Consider the following 23785-nt stretch of genomic DNA (forward strand, 5'->3'; position numbering starts at 1 on the left):
ACCTCTTTCTGTATGATTATGTCAGCTGTTAATAACTTTTCAGGATTCTATAGAATTATTAGCCGTGTAATAGCAAAACATATGTTTTCAAGTTACATCAGGACATAGGGGTTAGGAGCCCAAGGGAGTTTCTGCAGATTTTTCTGTCCTGACATCAAGGCCCCTTCCCAGTTTTATGACAACAGTTTCCAGAGACTGGATGAGCTACATCATTGGCAGGGATCAATGCAGAATGAAAGTGTCAGAATTCTTGTGTAAGGATTAAAAGAACATGGATGCTGACCGCACAGCCTTAAACCAAGCACGGAGCCCTTCTAAGTGCAGGAGCCCCCGACACTGTGCGGGGTGTGTGTCCATGAAGACAGCCCCAGAAAAGGCTTCTGTTTTCATAGAGCCAATTTTGTGTAGTGGTGTGTTAAATGGATTTATAACTTCAAATATTTGTATCAGTGATGTGTGGACTCTTTTTTTTTTTTCCCTATTGAAAACTGGTACATTTTTAATTGAGCAGTAGTTTTATGTTCTTGTGTTACTTACATAATACTATTTGTATAGGTATATATTATATGTAAACACAACTATATACATACTCTTTCTCAGATTATTAGGTTTCAGATTCAGTTCAGGTTTCAGATTAGGTTATTACAAATATTGAACATAGCTCCCCATATTATACAGTAGTTGTTTATTTATTTTATATGTAACAGTGTGTATTTATTAATACCAAATTCCTAATTAATTCTCCACCTCTTTCCCCTTTAGTATCCCTAAGTTCGTTTTGTATGTCTGAAACGGTTTCTGTTTTGTCAAGAAGTTTTTTTGTGTCATCGTTTAGATTTCACTGATAACTGATATCCTATGATATTTGTCTTTTTGTGTCTTCACTTAATATTCTAATCTCTAGGTCCATCCACTTTGCTGAAATGGCATTATTTCATTTTTCATGATGAATAATATTCCATTATTTACTCTATGCTATGTGGACTCTTGATTCAGGCCTTACAGATCTTAGGGACAGACCTGTCAGCATGAAGGTCCTCTCATGGTGAGGGCTAAACCACGATTCCCCAGAAGAATCCTACCTCATGGTCTGGGCCTCCAGGAAGAATTCATCTTCTGACACGGAGCTCCTGATCACCTTCACAGCAACATCCTCCTGCCCCTTCCACTTGCCCTGATGGACCGCTCCAAACTGGCCGCTTCCCAGGCTCTTCAACAGGGTTCTCTCTTCACTTTGCAGTTCCCAGATTCTAATAAGGTAAGAAAGTCATACTTTAGGATGACAATAGAAGGTCTGGGGGCTAACAGCTTCACAAGTGACTTCTTCCCCAACGAAAATTTAACACTGATGAAGATGAAGGACAAGATGAAGGACAGCACAATTTTTAAGTTGCTCATTTAGAAAGAAAACCCTTGGCAATGTGGTGTTAGGACCTGTTAGACAACATGATATCATCACTAGAACAATATTGCCCCTGAAATAGCTACAATTAGTGACGTGAAAGGTTTAGTCGCTCAGTCGTGTCCAACTCTGCAACCGCATGGACTGCAGCACACCAGGCCCCATGTCCATCACCAACTCCCAGAGCTTGCTCAAACTCATGTCCATCAAGTTGGTGCCATCCAACCATCTCAGTCATCCCCTTCTCCTCCTGCCTTCAATCTTTCCCAGCATCAGTGTCTTTTCCAATAAGTCAGCTCTTCACATCAGCTGGACAAAGTATTGGAGTTTCAGCTACAGCATCAGTCCTTCCATTGAATATTCAGGACTGATTTCCTTTAGGATTGACTGGTTTGATCTTATTCTCCTGCCTTGAGAGTCTCCAAGGGAGTCTCAAGAGTCTTCTCCAACACTGCAGTTCGAAAGCGTCAATTCTTCTGCACTCAGCTTTCTTTATAGTCCAACTCTCACATCCATACATGACCACTGGAAAAACCATAGCTTTGACTAGATGGACCTTTGTTGGCAAAGTAATGTCTCTGCTTTTTAATATGCTGTCTAGGTTGGTCATAGCCTTTCTACCAAGGAGCAAGCGTCCTTTAATTTCATAGCTGCAGTCACCATCTGCAGTGATTTTGGAGCCCCCCAAAATAAAGTCTCTCACTGTTTCCACTGTTTCCCCATCTATTTGCCATGGAGAAGACTCTTGAGAGTCCCTTTGACTGCAAGGAGATCAAACCAGTCAATCCTAAAGGAAATGAGTCCTGAATATTCAGTGGAAGGACTGATGCTGAAGCTGAAACTCCAATGCTTTGGTCACCTGACGTGAGGAACTGACTCCATGGAAATGACCCTGATGCTGGGAAAGATTGAAGGCAGGAGAATAAGGGGACGGCAGAGGATGAGATGGTTGGATGGCATCACTGACTCAATGGACATGAGTTTGAGCAAGCTCCGAGAGATAGTGAAGGACAAGGAAGCCTGACATGCTGCAGTCCACAGGGTCACAATGAGTCGGACATGACTTAGTGACTAAATAACCACAATAAAGAATGTAAAACTTTCATAAAATCAGAAAGTTTCCTATAATTAAAAACTTCATGAAAATAAAAACTTCTTCATCAAATTAAAAGCTTCAAAATATTAAAAATTACAGAATTATTTATAAAATTAAAAATTTCTACTCTATGAAAAACCTTATTCAGAAAACCAAAAGATGAACCACAGACTGGAAGAAACTATTTCCAAAAAACATATCATAGGAAGGATCTGTACTCAAATCATACCAAAGAGCCCCTTAAAAATTCGTTAAGATTGAAAAATACACCGAATATAAACAAGTATGTATCTAGATATTTGTATCAACCTATAGAGAATTGCTTATATCTCTGGTACATAGATGTTTACATCTCTATGTAGATAGATATTTATACCTCTTGGTAAATAAATATTTTTATTGCTACATAGATATTCTGTAAAATTAGTAGCTTCCAGTAAACTGAAATTTTCCATATAATTAAAACTTCCATATAATTAAAACTTCCATATAATTAATAATTTTCATAAATTGAATAATTCATAAATAACTTTCATGCAATAACATTCATACAATTACTGAATTCCAATTATTTACTTTCATACAATTAAAAACTTCCTCAGAAAATTAGAAAATTCCCCTGAAAGTTAAATACTGCCTCAAAAAAATTAAAATTATGTATAAATTTAAAAACTTTTACTCAGTGAAACACCTATTCAGAAAATGAAAAAATGAACCACAAACTGGAGAGACTATTTCTAAAACACACATCAGATAAAGATCAGTACTCAAATTTTACCAAAAAACCCCATTAAAATTTGGTAAGGATTGAAACCTGGAGAAGGAAATGGCAATCCACTCCAGTATTATTGCCTGGAAAATCCCATGGACAGAGGAGCCTGGTAGGCTACAGTCTATGGGGTCGCAAAGAGTCGGACACGACTGAGTGACTTCACTTTCACAAGGATTGAAACACACATCTGGCCAAAAAATAAGCAGTAAATAAGGAAGGATGGACAGACTAGGGTGGGGTAGAGACAGGGCTGAGATGCTAACCCTAGGATCTGACAGCCCCACATCTGGGCGGACATCCAGAGAAAACCACCGTTCAAAAGCTCAGTGCACCCAACCGTCACTGCAGAACTACTTACAGCAGCCAAGACACAGAGCCGGCAGGATGCCCACCAGCAGGCTAACGCTTAAAGAGGGTATGGTTCACATCCATAACGGACTACTACTCACCCAAGGAAAACTGCCACTGAAACTGAAGTTAAGTCACTGCTAGCCATGGGGATGGACGTGGAAGAGCATACACCAAGTGAAGTCAGCCGGACAGAGAAAGGCAATACTGTATGATGTCCATCCTAGGCAAAATAAAAATGCAGATACAAGGAACTAATTTACAAGACAGAAAGATACTCTGAGATTTCAGACACAGAGGAAGCCCCAAAAAATGAAGAGCAGGGTTTTATCGCCTTCCTTCCTTCCTTCCACATGTGCAGAAAATGTGTATCTGTAATAGATACTCCACAAGGGCCTGATGATTACCGCAGTGAATTTTACTTGATTTTCTGCAATATCCCCTATGACAAAGAATTGGGGGGTGGGGAAAGAAGGCTTTCTGAATATGTCACAAGTGACTTGGGTGGCTGTACACTGCCAACAAGCACAAAACTGAAAATCAACTATAATCCAGCAACTCATCTCATATTAAAGAAAAGGAAAGGAAAGGAATTACTAGTTTATGCCCTGCCAATACAGGAGATAGAAGAGACACAGGTTTGATCCCTTGGGTCAGAAAGATCTCCTAGAGTAGGGCATGGCAAACCACTCTAGTGTTCTTACCTGGAGAATCCCATGGACAGAGGAACCTAATGGGTTACAGTTCGTAGGGTCGAAATGAGTTGGACACGACTGAAGTGACTTGGCACACACACATTCCCTGCCACCTCCTTAGTGATAGTGAAGTCGCTCAGTCATGTCCAACTCTTTGTGACCCCATGGACTGTAGCCTACCAGGCTCCTCAGTCCATGGAATTTTCCAGGCAAGAGTACTGGAGTGGGTTGCCATTTCCTTCTCCAGGGGATCTTCCCAATCCAGGGATTGAACCCGGGTCTCCCGCACTGCAGGTAGACTCTTTACTGTCTGAGATTATCCTGCTAGCCACCTCCTTAACTTGGGCTAATATCCTATTCCTAGAGACTGAGCAGGCTTCATTCCCGGGCTGGACTGGTGTGTGGTCAACACAGCATGGCAGGGTACCCTTCACTGACACCCCTCTTAAATCTGTACTTTCTGGTTTGCCACGCTGGGGACCAGAATCCCTAGGGCACTCAAACAACGGTGGCCTGACCCTCGAGCCTCAAGGACCAGGGTAAAGTCTCCAAGTACCCAGGTCTGCTGATGCTGGGGTCCCCAACTGAAGCTTCCTTCCTGAGGGTACAACCTCCTAGGCACTTCAGCAGGGAGTAGTGCCCACTTACAGATGGGTCTGGAAGGGAGGGGTGAAGTTTTAGGGGGAGAAGCAGTGAGACACAAACCCTTTGGTGTTTGCTCAGACACATTCCATTGTAATTCCAGCCCAGGAAGCTCTTTTCCTAATGCTCTGTTTGCAGTTGGGCTCGAAGAAGTACAGCTGCCTTGTGGACCCTTCTTTTAACAACTTGATCACCAGTGCCACAAGCACCTCCAATTCACAAGGCCGATGGGGCTGTTAATGACAGCTGCCCTCAGGAAAGGCCCCGTGATGGTTTTGCAGAAATTCCAACACAACCGACTGCCAAGAAGCCAACTGCAAAGGTAAATTTTCCTCACAGCCTTTAAGGAAACAAACAAACCCAAATGGTCACAGACAAGATGCTCAGATTCCCTAGTTATTACAAGAGGAATACCAATCAAATCGACAAGAAATCACAGTGCATCTGACAGAAGGGCAATCCTGACTGTCTGCCCTCCGTAAATAGGGGAGAGAGCCCGGAGGTGATGCAAGCCCCGTGCATGTTCCGTGGGAATGGACACTGGGGACAGCCCCAGGAAAGGACAGCCCCCAGGCCTGAAGAAAAAAATTCAAGTGAGCAAGGCCTAGGATTTTAATACCTGCATCTGGGCCTATGTTATGAAAAACCACCATTCAAACTGACAGATGCACCCCAACATTCACTGCAGTGGTACTTGAAATAGCCAAGACACAGACCCAAGAAAAGGTCTGATGACAGATTAAATCTTGAAAAAGTGTGGTACATATATACAATTTTCTATCACTCAGACACCAAACACCACCACTGAAGTTATGAAATTACGCCACTGGCCACCACAAGGATGGACCCTGGAGGATCCTACACTCAATGGAGTCAGCAACAGAGGAAAATTATAGCAGATGATGTCCCTTCAAGGCAAAATTAAGAAAAGAGGCACAGGGGAGTAATTTGCAACAGAAAAAGACACTGTGACATTCAAACAAAATTCAAAAAAGGGGAGGGGAGGGGAAATAGATAGGAAATAGCATGTCGGTACTAACATATCCACAGAAATCTGGATTATCTCCTTCCATCCTTCCTATGTGCACTGAAATTTGTATCTCTAACATACCCACAGAAATCTGTACTTGTATTAAGTAACTCACAAGGATTATCTCCAGCCTACCTTCCTTCCTTCCATGCACACATGCACAGAAGTATTTCTAACTTATACTTGGAAATCTGTCACTGTAATAGATAATCCACAAGGACTATCTCCTTCCTTCATCCTTGCATGTATACGAAAATCTGTGTCTCTGTTAGTTAGCCTATCTCTATTGGTCACCTGATGTTCAGTACAGAGAATTTACTCCACCTTGCTTAATACCCTTTGTGGCAAAAGAATTTTTAAAAATGTACAAATATGCTGTATGTGTCAATCATAACTATGTCCATTGTACACCGAAGACAAGGACAAAAATGCAAATTGACTATATTTCAACATAGCATTGGCATGAGAGTAAGAACAGAAAAGGAACAAAAAGTAATGTCTACTTTATTCCCTCTGAACATCCCTGACTTGGTATGCTATCCCATCCCTGGAACCTGCATAGGCTTGAGTCCCATTGCCGGACAGGGGTGGGGTTAAGACCGCGTGGCACTGTGGCCTTCTTTAAGACCCCACTTGAATATGCACTGTCTGGTTGGGCCTGCCTGGGACCAGAATTCCCAGTGCCCCCCAATGATGGTGGCACTCTGTCCTCGAGGATGAGGGTAAAGTCATCAAGTATCCAGGTCAGCCGTTGCTGGGGTCCCCAGGTGAAGCCTCCTTTCTGAGAGCAGCCTCTTAGGAAGCTAAGTGTGGAACTAATCCGCAGGTTAGGAGGAGTCTGGAGGGGTGGGATGAAGCTTTACAGGGAAGAAGTAGTGAAACACAGGGCCTTGGGTGTTGTGTTTGCTCAGGCACATTCCACTGTAACTCACAGCCTAGAAAATCAACTTTCCCTAAGGCTCTGGTTGCATGTGGAACCAGAGTTGGGCATGAAGAAATGCTGCCACCTTGTGGACATTTCCTGTAACTACAACCTGACCTGTGGCCCTCACTGGCACCTTCGATTGATGAAGCTTGTGAAACATCTACTTCTGCTTTATTGACTACACCAAAGCCTTTGACTGTGTGGATCACAACAAGCTGTTGAAAATTATTAAAGAGATAGGAATGCCAGACCACCTTACCTGCCTCCTGAGAAATCTGTACGCAGGTCAGGAAGCAAGTTAGAACTGGACATGGAACAACAGACTGGTCCCAAATTGGGAAAGGAGTACATCAAGGCTGTATATTGTCACCCTGCTTATTTAACTTATATGCAGAGTACATCATGTGAAATGCCGGGCTGGATGAAGCACAAGCTGGAATCAAGATTGCCGGGAGAAATATCAATCACCTCAGATATGCAGATGACACCACCCTTATGGCAGAAAGTGAAGAACTAAAGAGCCTCTTGATGAAAGTGAAAGAGGAGAGTGAAAAAGTTGGCTTAAAACTCAACATTCAGAAAACTAAGATCCTGGTATCTGGTCCCATCGCATCACAGCAAATAGATGGGGAAACAATGAGAGACTTCCTGACAGATTTTCTTGGGCTCCAAAAATCACTGCAGATGGTGACTGCAGCCATGAAATTAAAAGACGCTTGCTCCTTAGAAGAAAAATTATGACCAACCTAGACTGCATATTTAAAAGCAGAGACATTACTTTCCCAACAAAGGTCCATCTAGTCAAAGCTATGGTTTTTCCAGTAGTCATGTATGGATGTGAGAGTTAGACTATAAAGAAAGCTGAGCCCTGAAGAATTGATGCTTTTGAACTGTGGTGTTGGAGAAGACTCTTGAGAGTCCCTTGGACTGCGAGCAGATCAAACCAGTCCATCCTAAAGGAAATGAGTCCTGAATATTCATTTGAAGGACTGATGTTGAAGCTGAAACTCCAATACATTGGTCACTTGATGCGAAGAGCTGACTCACTGGAAAAGACCCTGATGCTGGGAAAGATTGAAGGCAGAAGAAGAAGGGGATGACAGAGGATGATATGGTTAGATGGCATCACCAACTTGATGGACATGAGTTTGAGCAAGCTCCAGGAATTGGTGACAAACAAAGCCTGGCGTGCTGCAGTCCATGGGGTCACAAAGAGTTAGAAACGACTGAGTGACGGAACTGAACTTCAGGGCTGTTAATGACCACTGCCCTCAGGAAAGGTCCTGGGGTGGGTTTACAGATACAAATTTGAAAACACAACTGACTTTCAAGAAGCCAATTGCAAAAGTAAATTTTCCTCACACTCTTTAATTAAAAAAAAAAAAAGATGGCCACAGGACAAGACGCTCAGCATCCCTAATTATTATAGGAGGAATGCCAATCAAAATGACAACAAGAAATCAAACCCCATCTGACAGAATATCCTGAGTGTCTGCAAACAGTACCTGGGGGAGAGAGCCAGGGGATAATGCAAGCCCCGTACACCTTCCATGGGAAGGGACATTGGTAACAGCACCTAGAAAGGACAGCCCCCCCGCCGCCACAAGGTGGAAAATATTTTCAAGAAAGTATAGCCTAGGATTTTAATGCTCACACGTGGGTCTATGTTATGAAAAACTATTCAAAATGACAGATGCACCCCAACATTCACTGCAGTGATACTTCCGGTAGCCAAGACAGAGCCCCAAGAAAATTTCCATCAACAGACTAAATCTGAAAGAAATGTGGTACATATATACAATTTGCTATTTCCTGGACAGAAAAACTGCCACTGCAATTATGAAATTATGCCACGAGTTGGCACAGGGATCATACACTAAGTGAACTCAGCAACAGAGGAAGAAAATAGCGGATGATGTCACTTTTAGGCAACATAAAAGAGATAGAGGGGAAGTAATTAACAACACAAAAAGAGACTCAGATTCAAGCACAAATCAAGAATTCAAAAAAAAAAAGAAAAAAGGAAAGGGCCAGGGATGAATTAGGAGGTTGGTACCAACATACACAGAAATTTGTAACTGTAATAGAAGGAGTAGAATGAAAAAGCCGACTTAAAACGAAATATTAAGAAAACTAAGACCATGGCATCTGGGCCCATTACTTTATGGCAGACGAAAGGGGAAAGGTAGAAGCAGTCACAGATTTCCTCTTCTTGGGTTCTAAAATCCCTGCAGATGGTGCCTGCAGCCATGAAATCAGAAGATGATTGCTTCTTGGCAGGAAAGCTAGACAAACCTAGACAGTGTGTTGAAAAGCAGAGATATTACTCTGCTGACGAAGGTCTGTTACAGTCAAAGCTATGGTCTTCCCAGGGGTCACATATGGTTGTGAGAGCTGGACTGTAAAGAGGGCAGAGCACCAAAGAACTGATGTCTTTGAACTGTGGTGCTGGAGAAGACTCCTGAGAGTCCTCTGGTCAGCGAGGAGATCAAACCAGTCCATCTTAAAAGAAATCAATCCTGTATACTCATTAGAAGGACTGATGCTGAAGCTCCAGTGTTTTGGTCACTTGGAGTGAACAGCGAAGTCACTTGAAAAGTCCCTGATGCTGGGAAAGATTGATGGCAGAAGGAGAAGAGGGCATCAGACGATGAGACGGCTGGACGACACCACCAATGCAACAGACATGAACTTGGACAAACTCCGGGAGATGGTGAGGGACAGGGAGGCCTGCGTGCTGCAGTCCACAGGGTTACACAAAGTTGGACACTGTGGACAACAGAACAACAACAATAAGTAATCCACAGGGATTATCTCCTGCCTGCCTGCCTTCCTTGCACATATATACAGAAATATTTATCTCTAACATATACATGGAAATCTGTTGTTGTAACAGGTAACCCACAAGGACTATCTCCTTCCTTCATCCCTTGCACATTTACCAAAAAAAATCTATATATAATAGATACTCCACAGAGACCTGATGTTCTGCACAGAGAACTGTTCTACATCTTGTTCAATAACCTCTGTGGCAAATGAATCAAAAATACAAATATCCTGTATGTACATATCATAAGTGAATCAGTCCATTGTACACTGAGGACAAGCACAAAACTGCAAATCAACTATATTTCAACATAGCATTGGCAAGAGATTAAAGAAAAGGAACAAAAATAATGCCTAGTTTATTCCCTCCAACCTCGCTGACTTGGGATGCTATTACATCCCTTGAACCTGAATAGGCTTGAGTCCCACTGCTGGACAGGGATGGGGTCAGACAGCCTGGCACTGTGGCCTTCACTGAGACCCCACTTGTACTGTCTGGTTGGACCTGCCTAGGGCCAGAACCCCTAGTGAGCCCCAATGATGGTAGCACAATCCTCTGCCCTGGAGGACCAGGGTAAAGTCACCAAGGATCCAGGTCAGCTGTTGCTGGGTCCCCAGGTGAAGCCTCCTTTCTGAGTTCAGCCTCTTGGAAAGCTGAGCATGGATTTATTAAAAGGATTTATTAAATATTTACTTATTTCTTTTCTTCATCGTCTACCTCTAGGTACATGCATTTTCATGTAACTCAAGGCAATGAGCTCAGTTATGCATCTTTGAGCAGTTTTAAAGACCTGCATTGCTCCCTATAGAGGAAAGGCTTGTGTTGGGACCAAGGTCTACTTCTCAGTAAAAGCTGTTCCTTGAGCAAATTCAGTCAGTGCAGGGGGCACATGGTGAGACCACCGTGCCAACTGACATCTCAGGCCTCAGAGTGACCATTCCATTTGAGGGTGAAAGGTTTGCCCTGGTGATACAGTTATACCTCTTTCTTTATGACCAGTTGAGTTGTTAATGACTTTTTTAGGATTCTATAGGAAATCAATCCTGCATATTCATTGGAAGGACTAATGCTGAAGCTCCAATACTTTGGTAACCCTAATGATGTGAAGAGCAGACTCATTAGAGAAGCACCTGATGCTGGAAAAGACTGAAGGCAGGAGGAGAAGGGGACAAAAGAGGACAATTGGTGATGGCATCACCAATTCAATGGACATGAATTTGAGCAAGCTCCAGGAGACGGTGAAGGACAGGGAAGCCTGGTGTGTGGCAGTCCATGGGGTTGCAAAGAGTCGGACACGACTAAGTGACTGAACTGAACTGAATAGCAAAATGTATGTTTTAAAGTTCCATCGGGACACAGGGTTTATATCCTGAGCCTAAGGGAGTTTCTGCAGATTTTTCTATTTTGACATCAAGGCCTCGTCCCCAGTTTTATGACAGCACAATTGCCAGAGACTGGATGAGATACATCATTGCCAGGAATCAGTGCAGAATGACGATGTCAGAATCCCTGTGTAAGGATTATTAACAATGTGGATTCTGACAACGCAGCATTAAACCAAGCAGGGAGCCCTTCTAAGTGCAGGAGCCCCCGACACTGTGCCCCTGAAGTCAGCCTCAGCCAAAGGCTTCTGTTCACATAAAGCCAATTTTGTGTAATGGTGTGTTACATTGATTTACAACTTCAAATATTAGTATCAGTGATATGCTGACCCATTTCTATGGAAAACTGGTGCATTTTAATTGAAGAGTAGTTGTTTTATGTGTTTGTGTTAGTTTCAGATGTATAGCAAAGTCATTCAGTTATGTATACATATGTACTACGTATATATAGTACCTAGTATACACTATATGTATTATATATAATACATATATATATAAACACACACCCACATATGTGCTCTCCAATGATTAGGTTTCAGATTACTAGGTTATTATAAATATTGAATAGAGTTCCCTGTGCTGTACAGCAAGGGCCTTGGTTATCAACTTTATATATAGTAGTGTATATCTGTTAACCCCAAACTCCTAATTAATCTCCTATCCCTCTTCTCTTTGGTAACCCTAAGTTTGTCATCTATGTCTGAGACTGTTTTGTCAAGAAGTTCATTTGCATCATAGTTTAGATTTCACTTATAAGTGATAATAGCTATTCGTCTCTCTGTGTCTTCACTGAATACGCTAATCTCTAGGCCCACCCACGTTGAGGGAACGGCATGATTTCACTTTTTATGGCTGAGTAGTACTCCATTGTAATTCTATGATGGTGGACTCTAGATTCAGGCCTTACAGATGTTAGGGACAGACCTGTCACATGAATGTCCTCTCATGGTGAGGGCTAAACCATGATTCCCCAGAAGAATCATACCTCATGGTCTGGGCCTCTGGGAAGCTTTCATCTTCTGACACGGAGCTCCTGATCACCCTCACAGCAACATCCTCCTGCCCCTTCCACTTGCCCAGATGGACTGCTCCAAACTGGGCACTTCCCAGCTCCTTCAACAGGGTAATCTCTTCATGTTGCAGTTCCCGGATTCCTAGTGAGGCAAGACAGGCACACTTTAGGATGAGAATAGGAGGCTCTGGGGCTCACAGCTTCACAAGTGACTTCCTCTCCAATGAGATTTTAACACTGACAAGATGAAAGACGATAAGAGCTTTTTAGGTTGCTCAGTTAAAAAGAAAACCCTTGGTAATGTCTTCTTAGGACCTGTTAGACAACGTGGTATTTGCACCAAAGCAACACTGCTCCTGAAATAGCTACAACTCGTGACAAAAAAGGCTAGCATTAAAACACCTTTGCCAACCAGAGGCTCTTGGAAAAATGTGATGACAAAATGTGCTCATTGCCCTTAGCTCGGTAAGGGCTAGGGTTAGTTAGATTAATTGGCTTGACTTGACTAATAAGTTCTTGGAAAGCAAAACTTAAAAGAGAAAAGCTGCTTTATGTGATTCTTTAAATTCTCATCAAAATTAGTTTTGTGATATAATTTTAATTTCCCATTTTTATTTTGTTAAATTTTCTCTTTTTGATAACTTTATTATTGTTGTAGATAGTCATCAACAATTATTTAAGTGGAAGTACAGTTATTTACAACACTAAATTATTTTTATGTGTACAAAATAGTGATTCAGTACTCTTTTGGAGTATACTGCATTTAAAGGTATTACAAATAAAAGCTATATATCCTTGTGCTATATAATATATCCTTATAGCTTATTGAAGATACACACAGTAAGCTTCTATCTCTTCATCCCCTACACCTACCCTGCCTCTCCCGCCTCCCCATCCCCACTGGTAACCACTAGTTCTCTGTATCTGTGAGTCTGTTTCTGTTTCATGGTAATTTCATAGTGTCATGTCTTAGATTTCTTGTTTAAGTGATATTGTATAATATTTGTCTTTCTGACTTACATAATTTGTTATAATCATAGGATTATATTGCTGAAAATGCCATTATTTTAATCTTCTTTGTAGCTGAGTATTATTCATTATATATTTCGTATATGAAAACCTAGGTATATATTTATATATTCAAACCTAGGTATATAGTTCATATATACAAACCCAGGTAATACATATTTGTGGAGTGGATTCTTTTGCTATTGTTCTTTAACCAAAAGAATAAAAATTTTACTGTAACTTATAATGATACTAATTGTTACAACTTGGGCTTGGGAAAGTGTGTGTTTTGCCTGGACTGCTAGGGCAATAGTTCTCAAACTTCAGTGTGCTTGGGTGCTTCAGAAGCACCTGAAGGGCTTATTAACGCAAATTTTCAGACTGCAGTTCCAGAGCTTCTGATTTAGTAGATTTGCAAATGCCAGTCCATGAACCATAATGAAAATCACTGTGCCTTTTGAGTAACGCTTTTAGAGACTTAAGACAACTCTTCTAACTCAAGTACACAGTCTTACACCTTAATACAAACAAAAGTCTTAATTTGAAACTAAAAGACTGCTAAATAAGTTGTATTTACAGGGGACTGTGAAATGGAATAAATATGGAGGCATCAAAACAACGAATATAAAATGTTTTGTCAGAGAGCATTAACAGAAACAGGTTTATCCTGTAATCACGTTAAGTGCCTCCCCTCCTTCCTTTCTTCCCTTCTTTCCATGCACATATACACAGAAATATGTATATCTAACTTACACATAGAAATCGATCACTGTAGTAGATAACCCACAAGGACTGTGTCCTTCCGTTTTCCTTGTCTATAAGCAAAAATCTGGATCTCTAACAGTTACTCCACAGAGACCTGATATTCCGCACAGAGAACTTTACTCCACCTTGTTCAATAACCTCTATGGCAAAGGAATAAAAACAAGTACAAATATGTCATAACTGCATCAGTCACTGTACCCTGGGGACAAGCATGCAACTGCAAATTGAGTGTATTTCAACATAGTGTTGGCTTGAGATTAAGAACAGAAAAGGACAGAAAAGTTATGTCTAGTTTATTTCCTCTAATATCCCTGACTTGGGATGCTGTCCCATCACTGGAACCTGAGTAAGCTTGAGTCCAGGGCTGGGCTGGGGCGCGGCTGACGCGGTACAACAGGGTGCCTTTCATGAGATCCCTCTTAAACCTCTACTGTCTGGTTTGCCCTGGCTGGGAACAGAACCCCTAGTGCCCCGCAACGATGATGGCCCGACGCTCTGGCCTCGTGGATCAGGGTAAAGTCACCAAGGATCCAGGTCCCTGGTGCTGGGGTCCCCAGCTGAAGCCTCCTTCCTGAGAGTGCAGCCTCCTGGGCAACTCAGCAGGGAGTGGTGGCTCAGGTAGGATGAGTCAGTAGGGGAAGGATGAAGCATCAGGGGGAAGATGCAGTGAGATACAAGGCCTTGGATGTTTGCCCAGAACATTCCACTCTAAGTCACACCCCAGGTATTCGACTTTTCCTAAGGCTCTGTCTGCAGGTGGGACCGGAGCTGGGCATGAAGAAGTGCTGTCGCCTTGTGGACATTTTCTGTAACTACAACTTGACCACCAGCACTTACTGGCACGTGCAATTCACCTGCAAGACCTGTGGGGCTGTTAAGACCAGCTCCCCTCAGGGAATGCCCTCTAGTAGGTTTTGCAGAAATAAATTCCAAACACAATCAACTTTCAAGAAATCAGTTGAAAAGGTAAAATTTCCTCACACGCTTTAAGGAAAAAATACCAAATGGGCACAGGAAATTATTCTCAGTACGTTCAGTCGCTCAGTCGTGCCCAACTCTTTGCAACCCCATGGACTACAGCACGCCAGGCTTCCCTGTCCACCACCAACTCCCAGAGCTTGTTCAAACTCATGTGCAGTGAGTCAGTGATACCATCCAACCATCTCATCCTCTATCGTCCCCTTCTCCTCTTGCTTCAATCTTTCCCAGCATCAGAGTCTTTTCCGATGAGCCAGTCATTCGCATCAGGTGGTCAAAGTACTAGCGCTTCAACTTCAGCATCAGTCCTTCCAATGGATATTCAGGACATATATACAATACGCTATTACTCAGATATGAAAACTGCCACAGAAATTATGAACTTATGCCTCTAGTTGACACAAGGATGGACCTTGCAGGATCAGACACAAAGCAAGCCATCAACAAAGGAAGAAAAAATGATGTCCCTGAGTTGGACACGACTGAAGCGACTTAGCAGCAGTAGCAGCAGCAGCAGCAAGACAAAATTTAAATAAGAGACACAGAGGAAGTAATTTACAACGCAAAAAGAGACTCAGATTCAAACACAAAGAATCCTCCCCAAAACATGGGAAGGGTCAGAGATAAGTTAGGAGGTCGGTTCAAGTGGACACAGAAATCTTTATCTGTTATAATTCACAAGGATTCTCTTCTTCCTTCCTTCTACACATGCACTAAAATCTGTAACTCTAACATACCCACAAGAATCTGTCTGTATTAGGTAATCCATAAGGATTATCTTCTCTCTTTTCACTTTTCTTCCTTCCATGCACATATACACAGAAATACTTAGCTCTCACATATACATAGAAATCTGTTACTGTAATAAATGATCTACAAGCAGTCTCTCCATTCTTAGTTCCTTGCATGTATACAAAACGCTTGTATATCCAACAGTTTCTCCACAGGGACGTGAAGTTCAGCACAGAGGACTTTATTCCATCTTGTTCAATAACCTCTCTGGCAAAATTTTTTTTTTAAACTACATATATGCTGTTTGTACAGATCAGATCAGTCACTCAGTCGTGTCCAACTCTTTGCGACCCCATGAATCGCAGCACACCAGGCCTCCCTGTCCATCACCAACTCCCGGAGTTCACTCAGACTCACGTCCATCGAATCAGTGATGCCATCCAGCCATCTCATCCTCTGTTGTCCCCTTCTCCTCCTGCCCCCAATCCCTCCCAGCATCAGAGTCTTTTCCAAATGAGTCAACTCTTTGCATGAGGTGGCCAAAGTACTGGAGTTTCAGCTTTAGCATCATTCCTTCCAAAGAAATCCCAGGGCTGATCTCCTTCAGAATGGACTGGTTGGATCTCCTTGCAGTCCAAGGGACTCTCAAGAGTCTTCTCCAACACCACAGTTCAAAAGCATCAATTCTTCAGCGCTCAGCTTTCTTCACAGTCCAACTCTCACATCCATACATGACCACAGGAAAAACCATAGCCTTGACTAGACGAACCTTTGTTGGCAAAGTAATGTCTCTGCTTTTCAATATGCTGTCTAGGTTGGTCATAACTTTCCTTCCAAGGAGTAAGCGCCTTTTAATTTCATGGCTGCAGGCACCATCAGTAGTGATTTTGGAGCCCAGAAAAATAAAGTCTGACACTGTTTACACTGTTTCCCCATCTATTTCCCATGAAGTGATGGGACCGGCTACCATGATCTTCGTTTTCTGAATGTTGAGCTTTAAGCCAACTTTTTCACTCTCCACTTTCACTTTCATCAACCAAATTGTCCATTGTTCACTAGGACAAGCACAAAACTGAAAATTGACTATATGTCAACAAAGCATCAGCAATATATTAAAAGAAAAATAAGAAATGTCTAATTAATTCCTTCCCACCTTCCAGACATGGGGTGCTATCAGATCCCTGGGACCTGAGTAGGCTTGAATCCCAGGGCTGAACTAGGGTGGGGTGGACACAGCTGGGCAAGTTGACCTTTACTGAGACTCCACTTTTAAACCTGTAGTGTCTGCTTTATCCGAGCTGGGACCAAAAACCCTAGTGCACAATGACGATGCTGGCTGGACCCTCTGGCCTCCAGGACCAGGTAAAGTCACCAAATATCCAGGTCAGCTGGTGCTGGGGTCCCCAGGGGAAGCCTCTTTCCTGAGAGCACAGCCTCCGAGGCCCCTCAGCAGGGAGCCGTGCCCCAGGTTTTGAGGAGTTCGGAGAGGAGAGGTGAAACGTCAGGGAGGAGATTCCCACAGGAATCTGTATCTGTATAAGGTAATCCACAAAGGTTATCTCCAGCCTTCTTTCCTTGCTTCCTTTATTCTTTCCTTGCTTCTATGCACACATACAGAGGTATACTTATCTCTAACATATACATAGAAATCGGTCCCGGTAATAGATAAGCTACAAGGACTATCTCCTTTATTCGTTACTTGCCATTACATGAAGCATCTGTACCTCCAACAGTTATTCAACAGGGACCTGCTGTTCAGCACAGAGAACTATACTCCGCCATGTGCAATAACCTCTGTAGCAAAAGAATAAAAAAATACAAATATGCTGTATGCATATGTCATCAGTAAATCACTCCATTGTACTAGGAGGACAACACAAAGATGGAAAATGACTATACTTCAACATACCATCAGCAGAGGATTAAAGAAAGGAAGAGGAAAGGAATGTAATGCCTTCTTTATTCCCTCTGACCTCCCTAACTTGGGATGGAGTCTGATCTCTGGAAACTGAATAGGCTTGACTCCCAGGGATGGATGGGCTTGGGGTCTACACAGCCCCAATGAAGGTGCCGTTCATTGACCTGACATTCCATTATCTCCCTTTAGGCAAAATTTAAAATAGATACAGGGGACATAATTTGAAACACAAGAAGAAACTCTGAAGCAAAACCAAATAAGGAACTGAAAAAAAAAAAAGGAAAAAAACTAAAAAAAAAACCTCCCTGGCTAGAGATGAATCAGTAGTCGGCACTAACCTATACACAGTAATCTGTAACTGTAACGGATAATTCACAAGGATTATCTCCTTTCTTCCTTCCACATGTGCACTGAAATGTTTATCTCTAACATACAACAGAAATCTGTATCAGTATTAGGTGCTCATAAGGTATCTACTTCCTTCCGTCCTTCTTTCTCTCCTTTCATGCACATATACACAGAAATGTACATGTCTCTAACTTATACATGGAAATTTGTCAGTGTAATATATAATCCACAAGGACTATCTCCTTCCTTTGCTCATGGCACATATATATCTGTATCTCTAGAGGTACTCCACAGGGACCTGATGTTCACCACCCAGGGCTTCACTCCACCTTCTGCAATAACCTCTATAGCAAAAGAACAAAAACAAGTACGAACACGCTGAGTGTACATGAATCAGTGCATTGTACAATGAGGACACTGACCCTCCTAGGGACCTCAGCAGGGAGCGGTGCCCAGGAAGGCTTGAGTATCTGGAGGAGGGTTGAAGCCTCAGGGGGCAGAGGTGGTGAGACACAAGCCTAGGGTGTTTGCTCTGGCATATTCCAGTCGACATCCCAGCCCAGGAATCCCACTTTCCCTAAAGCTACGGTCATCTGAAACCAGAGATGGGAATGAAGAAGTGCTGCCGCCTTGTGGACATTTCCTGTAACTACAACTTGGCCGCCAGTGCTCACTGGCACCTCCAATTCATAAGGTCTGTGGGGATGTTAAGGACAGCTGCCATCACTTAGTTTGGCGGTCAGTGTTTTAGGAATAAATTCCAAACACAATAAACTTTCAAGAGGTCAATTGAAACGGGTAAATTTTCCAGAAAATCACACACACACAAAAAGGCAGCAGGAAAAGATGCTCAGTGTCTCTAATTATCACAGGGGGAATGCCAATCAAAACGACAAGAAGAACTCAGATCCCATCTGACAAAAAGCCATCCTGACTGTCTGCAAACAGTAAATATGGAAGAGCACAGAGAGATGATGGAAACCCACTACACATTTCAGGGGAGTGGACATTGGCAACAGCCATTAGAACAGACGGCCGCCACAGGCCAGAATGGAAAATTTCAGGAGAGCTAGCCTTGGCTTGTAAAGCCCACCCTTGGGCCTCTGTCACCAAAAACCATCATTGAAAATGATACAACACCCCAACCTTCACTATACTGCTACTTCCAATAGCTAAGACACAGATGCAAGAAATGGCTGATCAACAGTTGTACTGTTAAAGGAATTTGTATACAAAGAGCAATTACTCATACATGGAAAACTGCCACTGAAATTAAGATATCATGCCACTGGTCGCCACAAGGATGGACCTTGGAGGAACATACATTAAATGGAGTTGGGAACAGAGGAAGGAAAAAATAGGAGCTGTTGTCCCTTCAAGGCAAAATTGAAAAAAGAGATATAGGGGAAGTAATTTACAATACAAAAGGAGACTCTGACATTCAAACACAAACAAATAATCCCAGGAAAAAAGGAAACCCATAGGTATGAATTAGGATGTCAGTACTAACAAATCCACAGAAATCTGTATCGGTAACACATAATTTATAAGGATTATCTCCATTCTTATTTCCAAATATGCAAAATCTGTAGCTGAAAATCTGAAATCTGTAGCTCAGCCATATCCACAGGAATCTGTATCACAATCCACAAGGATTTTCGCCTGCTTTCTTGCTTCCTTCCTACTTCTATCCTTTCTTTGATGCACCTATACACAGAAATATTGATCTCTAACATATGCATAGAAAGAGGTCCCTGGAATACAGAATCCACAAGGACTATCTCCTTCCTTCATACCCTGTCTTTACAATAAAATATCTGTACCTCTAATAGTTACTTCACAGGGATCTGATGTTCAGCACAGGAACTTTAGTCTGCCATGTTCAATAACCCCTGTGACAAAAGAATAAAAAACTATAAATGAGCTGTATTTATATGTCACAACTGAACCAGTCCATTGTACAATGAGGAGACACACAAAACTCCAAATCAACTATACTTCAACATAGCATCTGCATGAAATGACAAACAGGAAGAGGAAAAGAAAGTAATGCCTACTTTATTCCCTCTGACCGCCCTAAGTTGAGATGTGTCTGATTCCTGGGATCTGCGTAGCTTTGGTCCCAGGGATGGACAGGATTGGGGTCTACACAACTGGACAACATGCCCTTCGCTGACCTGACGTTCCATTATCTGCCTTTTCAGCAACATTTAAAAGAGATACAGGGGATGTAAGTTAAAACACCAAAAGAGACTCTGAATCAAACCCAAATCAAGAATTAAAAAACAAGGAAATGGCCAGATGAATCACTAGTCAGTACTAATTTATACACAGTAATCTGTAACTGTATTAGGTAATTCACAGGATTATCTCCTCCCTCCCTTCCTTGTTTCTTTCCTTTCATGCACATGTACACGGAAACACTTATCTCTAACCTATACGTGGAATTCTGTCACTGTAAAATATACTCCACAAGGACCACATCCCTCCTTTGTTCCTGGCACGTCGACAAAATTTCGTTTCTCTAACAGTCACTCCACGGGAACCTGATTTTCACCACACCACTTTACTCCATCTTATTCAATAACCTCTATGCACAAGAACAAACCCAAGCACACACATGCTGTGTGTATATATATCATACACGAATCAGTGCATTGTACCCTGAGGACAAATGCAAAGCTGCACATCAGCTGTGCTTCAACATAGCATTGGCATAAAGTTAAAGGAAAGAAAAGGAATGTCCACTTTGATCCCCCAACCTCCCTGACTTGGTCTGTGATCCCATGGCTAGAACCTGAGTGCTTGAGTTCCAGGGATGGACTGACCGGGCAGGAGTCGACAGACAGGCAGGGTGTCCTCAGTGAGTCCCCTCTGAAAAGGGTCATCTGGTTTCCCCTGGCTGGGGACAGAATCCCCAGTGCACACAAAACACAATAGCCCATTTCTCTGATGTGCACGACAGGGAAGAGTCACCCTGAACCCAGGTTGCCTGGACCTGGAGTTCCAGCTGAAGCCTGCTTCCTGACAGTGCACTCCTAGGAACCACAGCAGGGAGCAGTGCCCAGGAAGGCTTGAGTATCGGGAGGAGAGTTGAAGCTTCAGGGGAAGAAGTGGTGAGACACAAGTCCTTGGGTGTTTCCTCTGGCATATTCCACTCTACATCACAGCCCGTGAATCTAGGCTCTGGTATCAGCTGGAACTAGAGCTGGGCATAGAGAAGTGCTGCCACCTTGTGGACATTTCCTGTAACTACAACCTGACCACCGGGGCTCACTGGCACCTCCAATTCACAAGGCCTGTGGGGCTGTTAAGGACAGCTGCCATCACTTAAGTTTGGCGGTGGTGTTTCAGAAATAAATTCCAAATACAACAAACTTTCAAGAGACCAACTGAAACAGGTAAATTTTCCTCACACCCTTAAAGGAAAGAAAAAGGAAAAAAACATGCAAAAAAGGCAGCAAGAAAAGATGCTCAGTGTCTCTAATTACAGGAGGAATGCCAATCAAAAGAAGATCAAATCCCATCTGACAGAAAAGCCATCCTGACTGTCTGCAAACAGATAATAGGGAAGAGAGCAGACAGATGGTGGAACCCCCTACACAGTTCATGGGAAGGGACACTGGCAACAGTCCCTAGAATGGACAGCTGCCGCAGGCCAGAACGGAAAATTTCAGGAGAGTTAGCCTAGGATTTTAAAGCCCACACCTGGGCCTACGTCACAAAAACCATTATTGAAAATGACACATCACCCCAACCTTCACTGTATTGCTCCTTCCAATAGCTAAGATCCAAGAAATGGTTGATCGATTGAACTCTTACACAAAGAGCTATTACTCATACATGGACAACTGCCACAGAAATTAAGTTATTATGCCATTGGTAACCAGAAGGATGGACCTTCGAGGATCATACACTAAGTGGAGTCAGCAACAGAGAAAAAAAAAAAAAAGCAGATGATGTCCCTTCAAAGCAAAATTGAAAAAACAGATACAGGGGGAATAATTTACAACACAAAAAGAGACTGGCTTTCAAACGAAAACAAATACTTCAAAAAAAAAAAAAAAAGGCGAAGGAATAGGTATTAGGATGTCTGAACTCACCGCTAAGTCACTTCAGTCGTGTCCGACTCTGTGCAACCCCATAGAGAGCAGCCCACCAGGCTTCCCCATCCCTGGGATTTTCCAGGCAAGAACACTGGAGTGGGTTGCCATTTCCTTCTCCAATGCATGAAAGTGAAAAGTGAAAGTGAAGCCACTCAGTCGTGTCTGACTCTGTGCGACCCCATGGACTGCCGCCTACCAGGCTCCTCCATCCATGGGATTTTCCAGGCAAGAGTACTGGAGTGGGGTGCCATTGCCTTCTCACATAGCCACATAAATCTGTATCTGTAATAGATAATTCACAAGGATTATCTCCTTCCTTCCTTCCACAGATGCACTGAAATCTTTCTCTCAACCATACTCACAGGAATCTGTATCAGATAATCCACAAGGTTTATCGCCTGCTTTCTTTCCTTGCTTCCTTCCTTCCTTCCATCCTTTTTCCATGCACCATATACACAGAAATATTTATCTCTAAATATATCTCTAAATATGCATAGAAATCTTTCACTATAATAAATAATCCTAAGGAATATTTCCTCCCTTCATACCCAGTCCTTATATAAAAAATCTATACCTCTAACAGTTACTCCCTAATAAAAAAGGATGTGACGTTCAGCACAAGAATTATACTCCACCATGTTCGATAATCTCTGTGGCAAGAGAATAAAAAGCTACAAATATGCTGTATGACTATGTCCTAACTGAACCGGTCCATCACACAATGAGGAGACACACAAAACTTCAACTTGAGTGTAATTAAACAGAGCACCGGCATGAGATTGCATATAGGAAAAGGAAAAGAAAGTAATGCCCACTTTATTCCCTCTGATCTTCCTTATGTGGGCTGGTGTTTGATTCCTGAGACCTGAGTAGGGTAGGATCCCAGGAATGGACAAAATTGGGATCTATACAGCCCGACAAGCTGCCCTTCATTGACCGGACATTCCATTATCTCCCTTTTAGGCAAAATTTAAGATAGATACAGGGGAGGTAATTGCAAACACAAAATGAGACTCTGACTCAAACCCAAACCAAGAATTAACAAAAAAAAAAAAAAGGAAATGTCCAGAGATGAATCGAGAGCCACTACTAACCTAGTAAAGGTGATTTGTAACCGTAATAGATAGTTCAGAAGGATTATCTCCTTTCTTCCTTCCACATATGCACGGAAATCTTTAGCTCTAACATACCCACAGAAATCTGTGTCTGTATCAGGTAATTGACCAGGATATCTCTTTCCTCCCTTCTTTCCTTCCTTGCACATACATCCCTAAGGAGTACCCTTCCTTCCTTCCTTCCTGGCATGGATACAAAAAATCTGTATCTCTAATAGTTACTCCAAACGGACCTGATGTTCACTGCAGAGAACTTCACTCCATCTTGTTCAGTAACCTCTATGGCCAAAGAATAAAAGCAAGTACATATATATTGTATGTATGTGTCCGAAAGTAATCTATTGTATGCTTAGTACAAGAACAAAACTTCATATAGCTCAGCATAGCATAGGCGTGCGATTAAAGCCAAGAAAAGGAAAGAAAAGTAATGTATAGTGTATTCCCTCTGTCTCCCTGACTTGGGATGCTATAATCCCTGGAATCTGAGTAGGCTTGAGGCCCAGGGCTGGACGGGGTTGGGGTAAATAAAACCCAGTAGGTGCCCTTCACTGAGCCCCTCTCACACCTGTACTGTCCGGTTTGTCCTAGATGGTAAATCCCTAGGGCATCACAATGATCGTGGCTGGACCCGCTGGACTTGAGGACCAGGCTAAAGTCAACAAGTATCCAGCTTCCCTGGTGCTG

The 23785-nt window shown here is 42.5% G+C and overlaps 1 protein-coding gene and 1 long non-coding RNA gene across 13 annotated transcripts in view; one reads left to right on the plus strand and one right to left on the minus strand.

Annotated features, from left to right (window-relative positions):
- Nucleotides 1-23785, minus strand: part of LOC147342206 (cytoplasmic tyrosine-protein kinase BMX-like) — a 51912-nt gene that overhangs the window by 5062 nt on the left and 23065 nt on the right. For 6 of the 12 annotated variants that reach the window (XR_015157554.1, XR_015157549.1, XR_015157551.1 and 3 more), the window contains exons 2-4: nt 12105-12273; nt 3720-3841; nt 1083-1250 (exon numbers count right to left, since the gene is read on the minus strand). Coding sequence is in view for 5 of the 12 variants with exons in the window: in XM_086383663.1 (XP_086239789.1) it covers nt 1083-1250; nt 3720-3766 (215 nt within the window). In the remaining 7 variants the exon portion in view is untranslated. Of the gene's footprint in view, nt 1-1082; nt 1251-3719; nt 3842-12104; nt 12274-23785 lie in introns of those variants that run through there. The other 6 variants (XM_086383663.1, XM_086383662.1, XM_086383660.1 and 3 more) reach the window with 2 other exon arrangements.
- Nucleotides 1130-13386, plus strand: LOC147342207 (uncharacterized). Its single transcript, XR_015157557.1, has 2 exons — nt 1130-1258; nt 5094-13386. It is a non-coding gene; the product is annotated as an uncharacterized LOC147342207 (long non-coding RNA).

This window comes from Bos grunniens, chromosome 29 (genome assembly GCF_055505025.1).
Source record: "Bos grunniens cultivar Pamir isolate PY7600 chromosome 29, Bosgru_T2T1.0, whole genome shotgun sequence".
Taxonomy (NCBI): domain Eukaryota; kingdom Metazoa; phylum Chordata; class Mammalia; order Artiodactyla; family Bovidae; genus Bos; species Bos grunniens.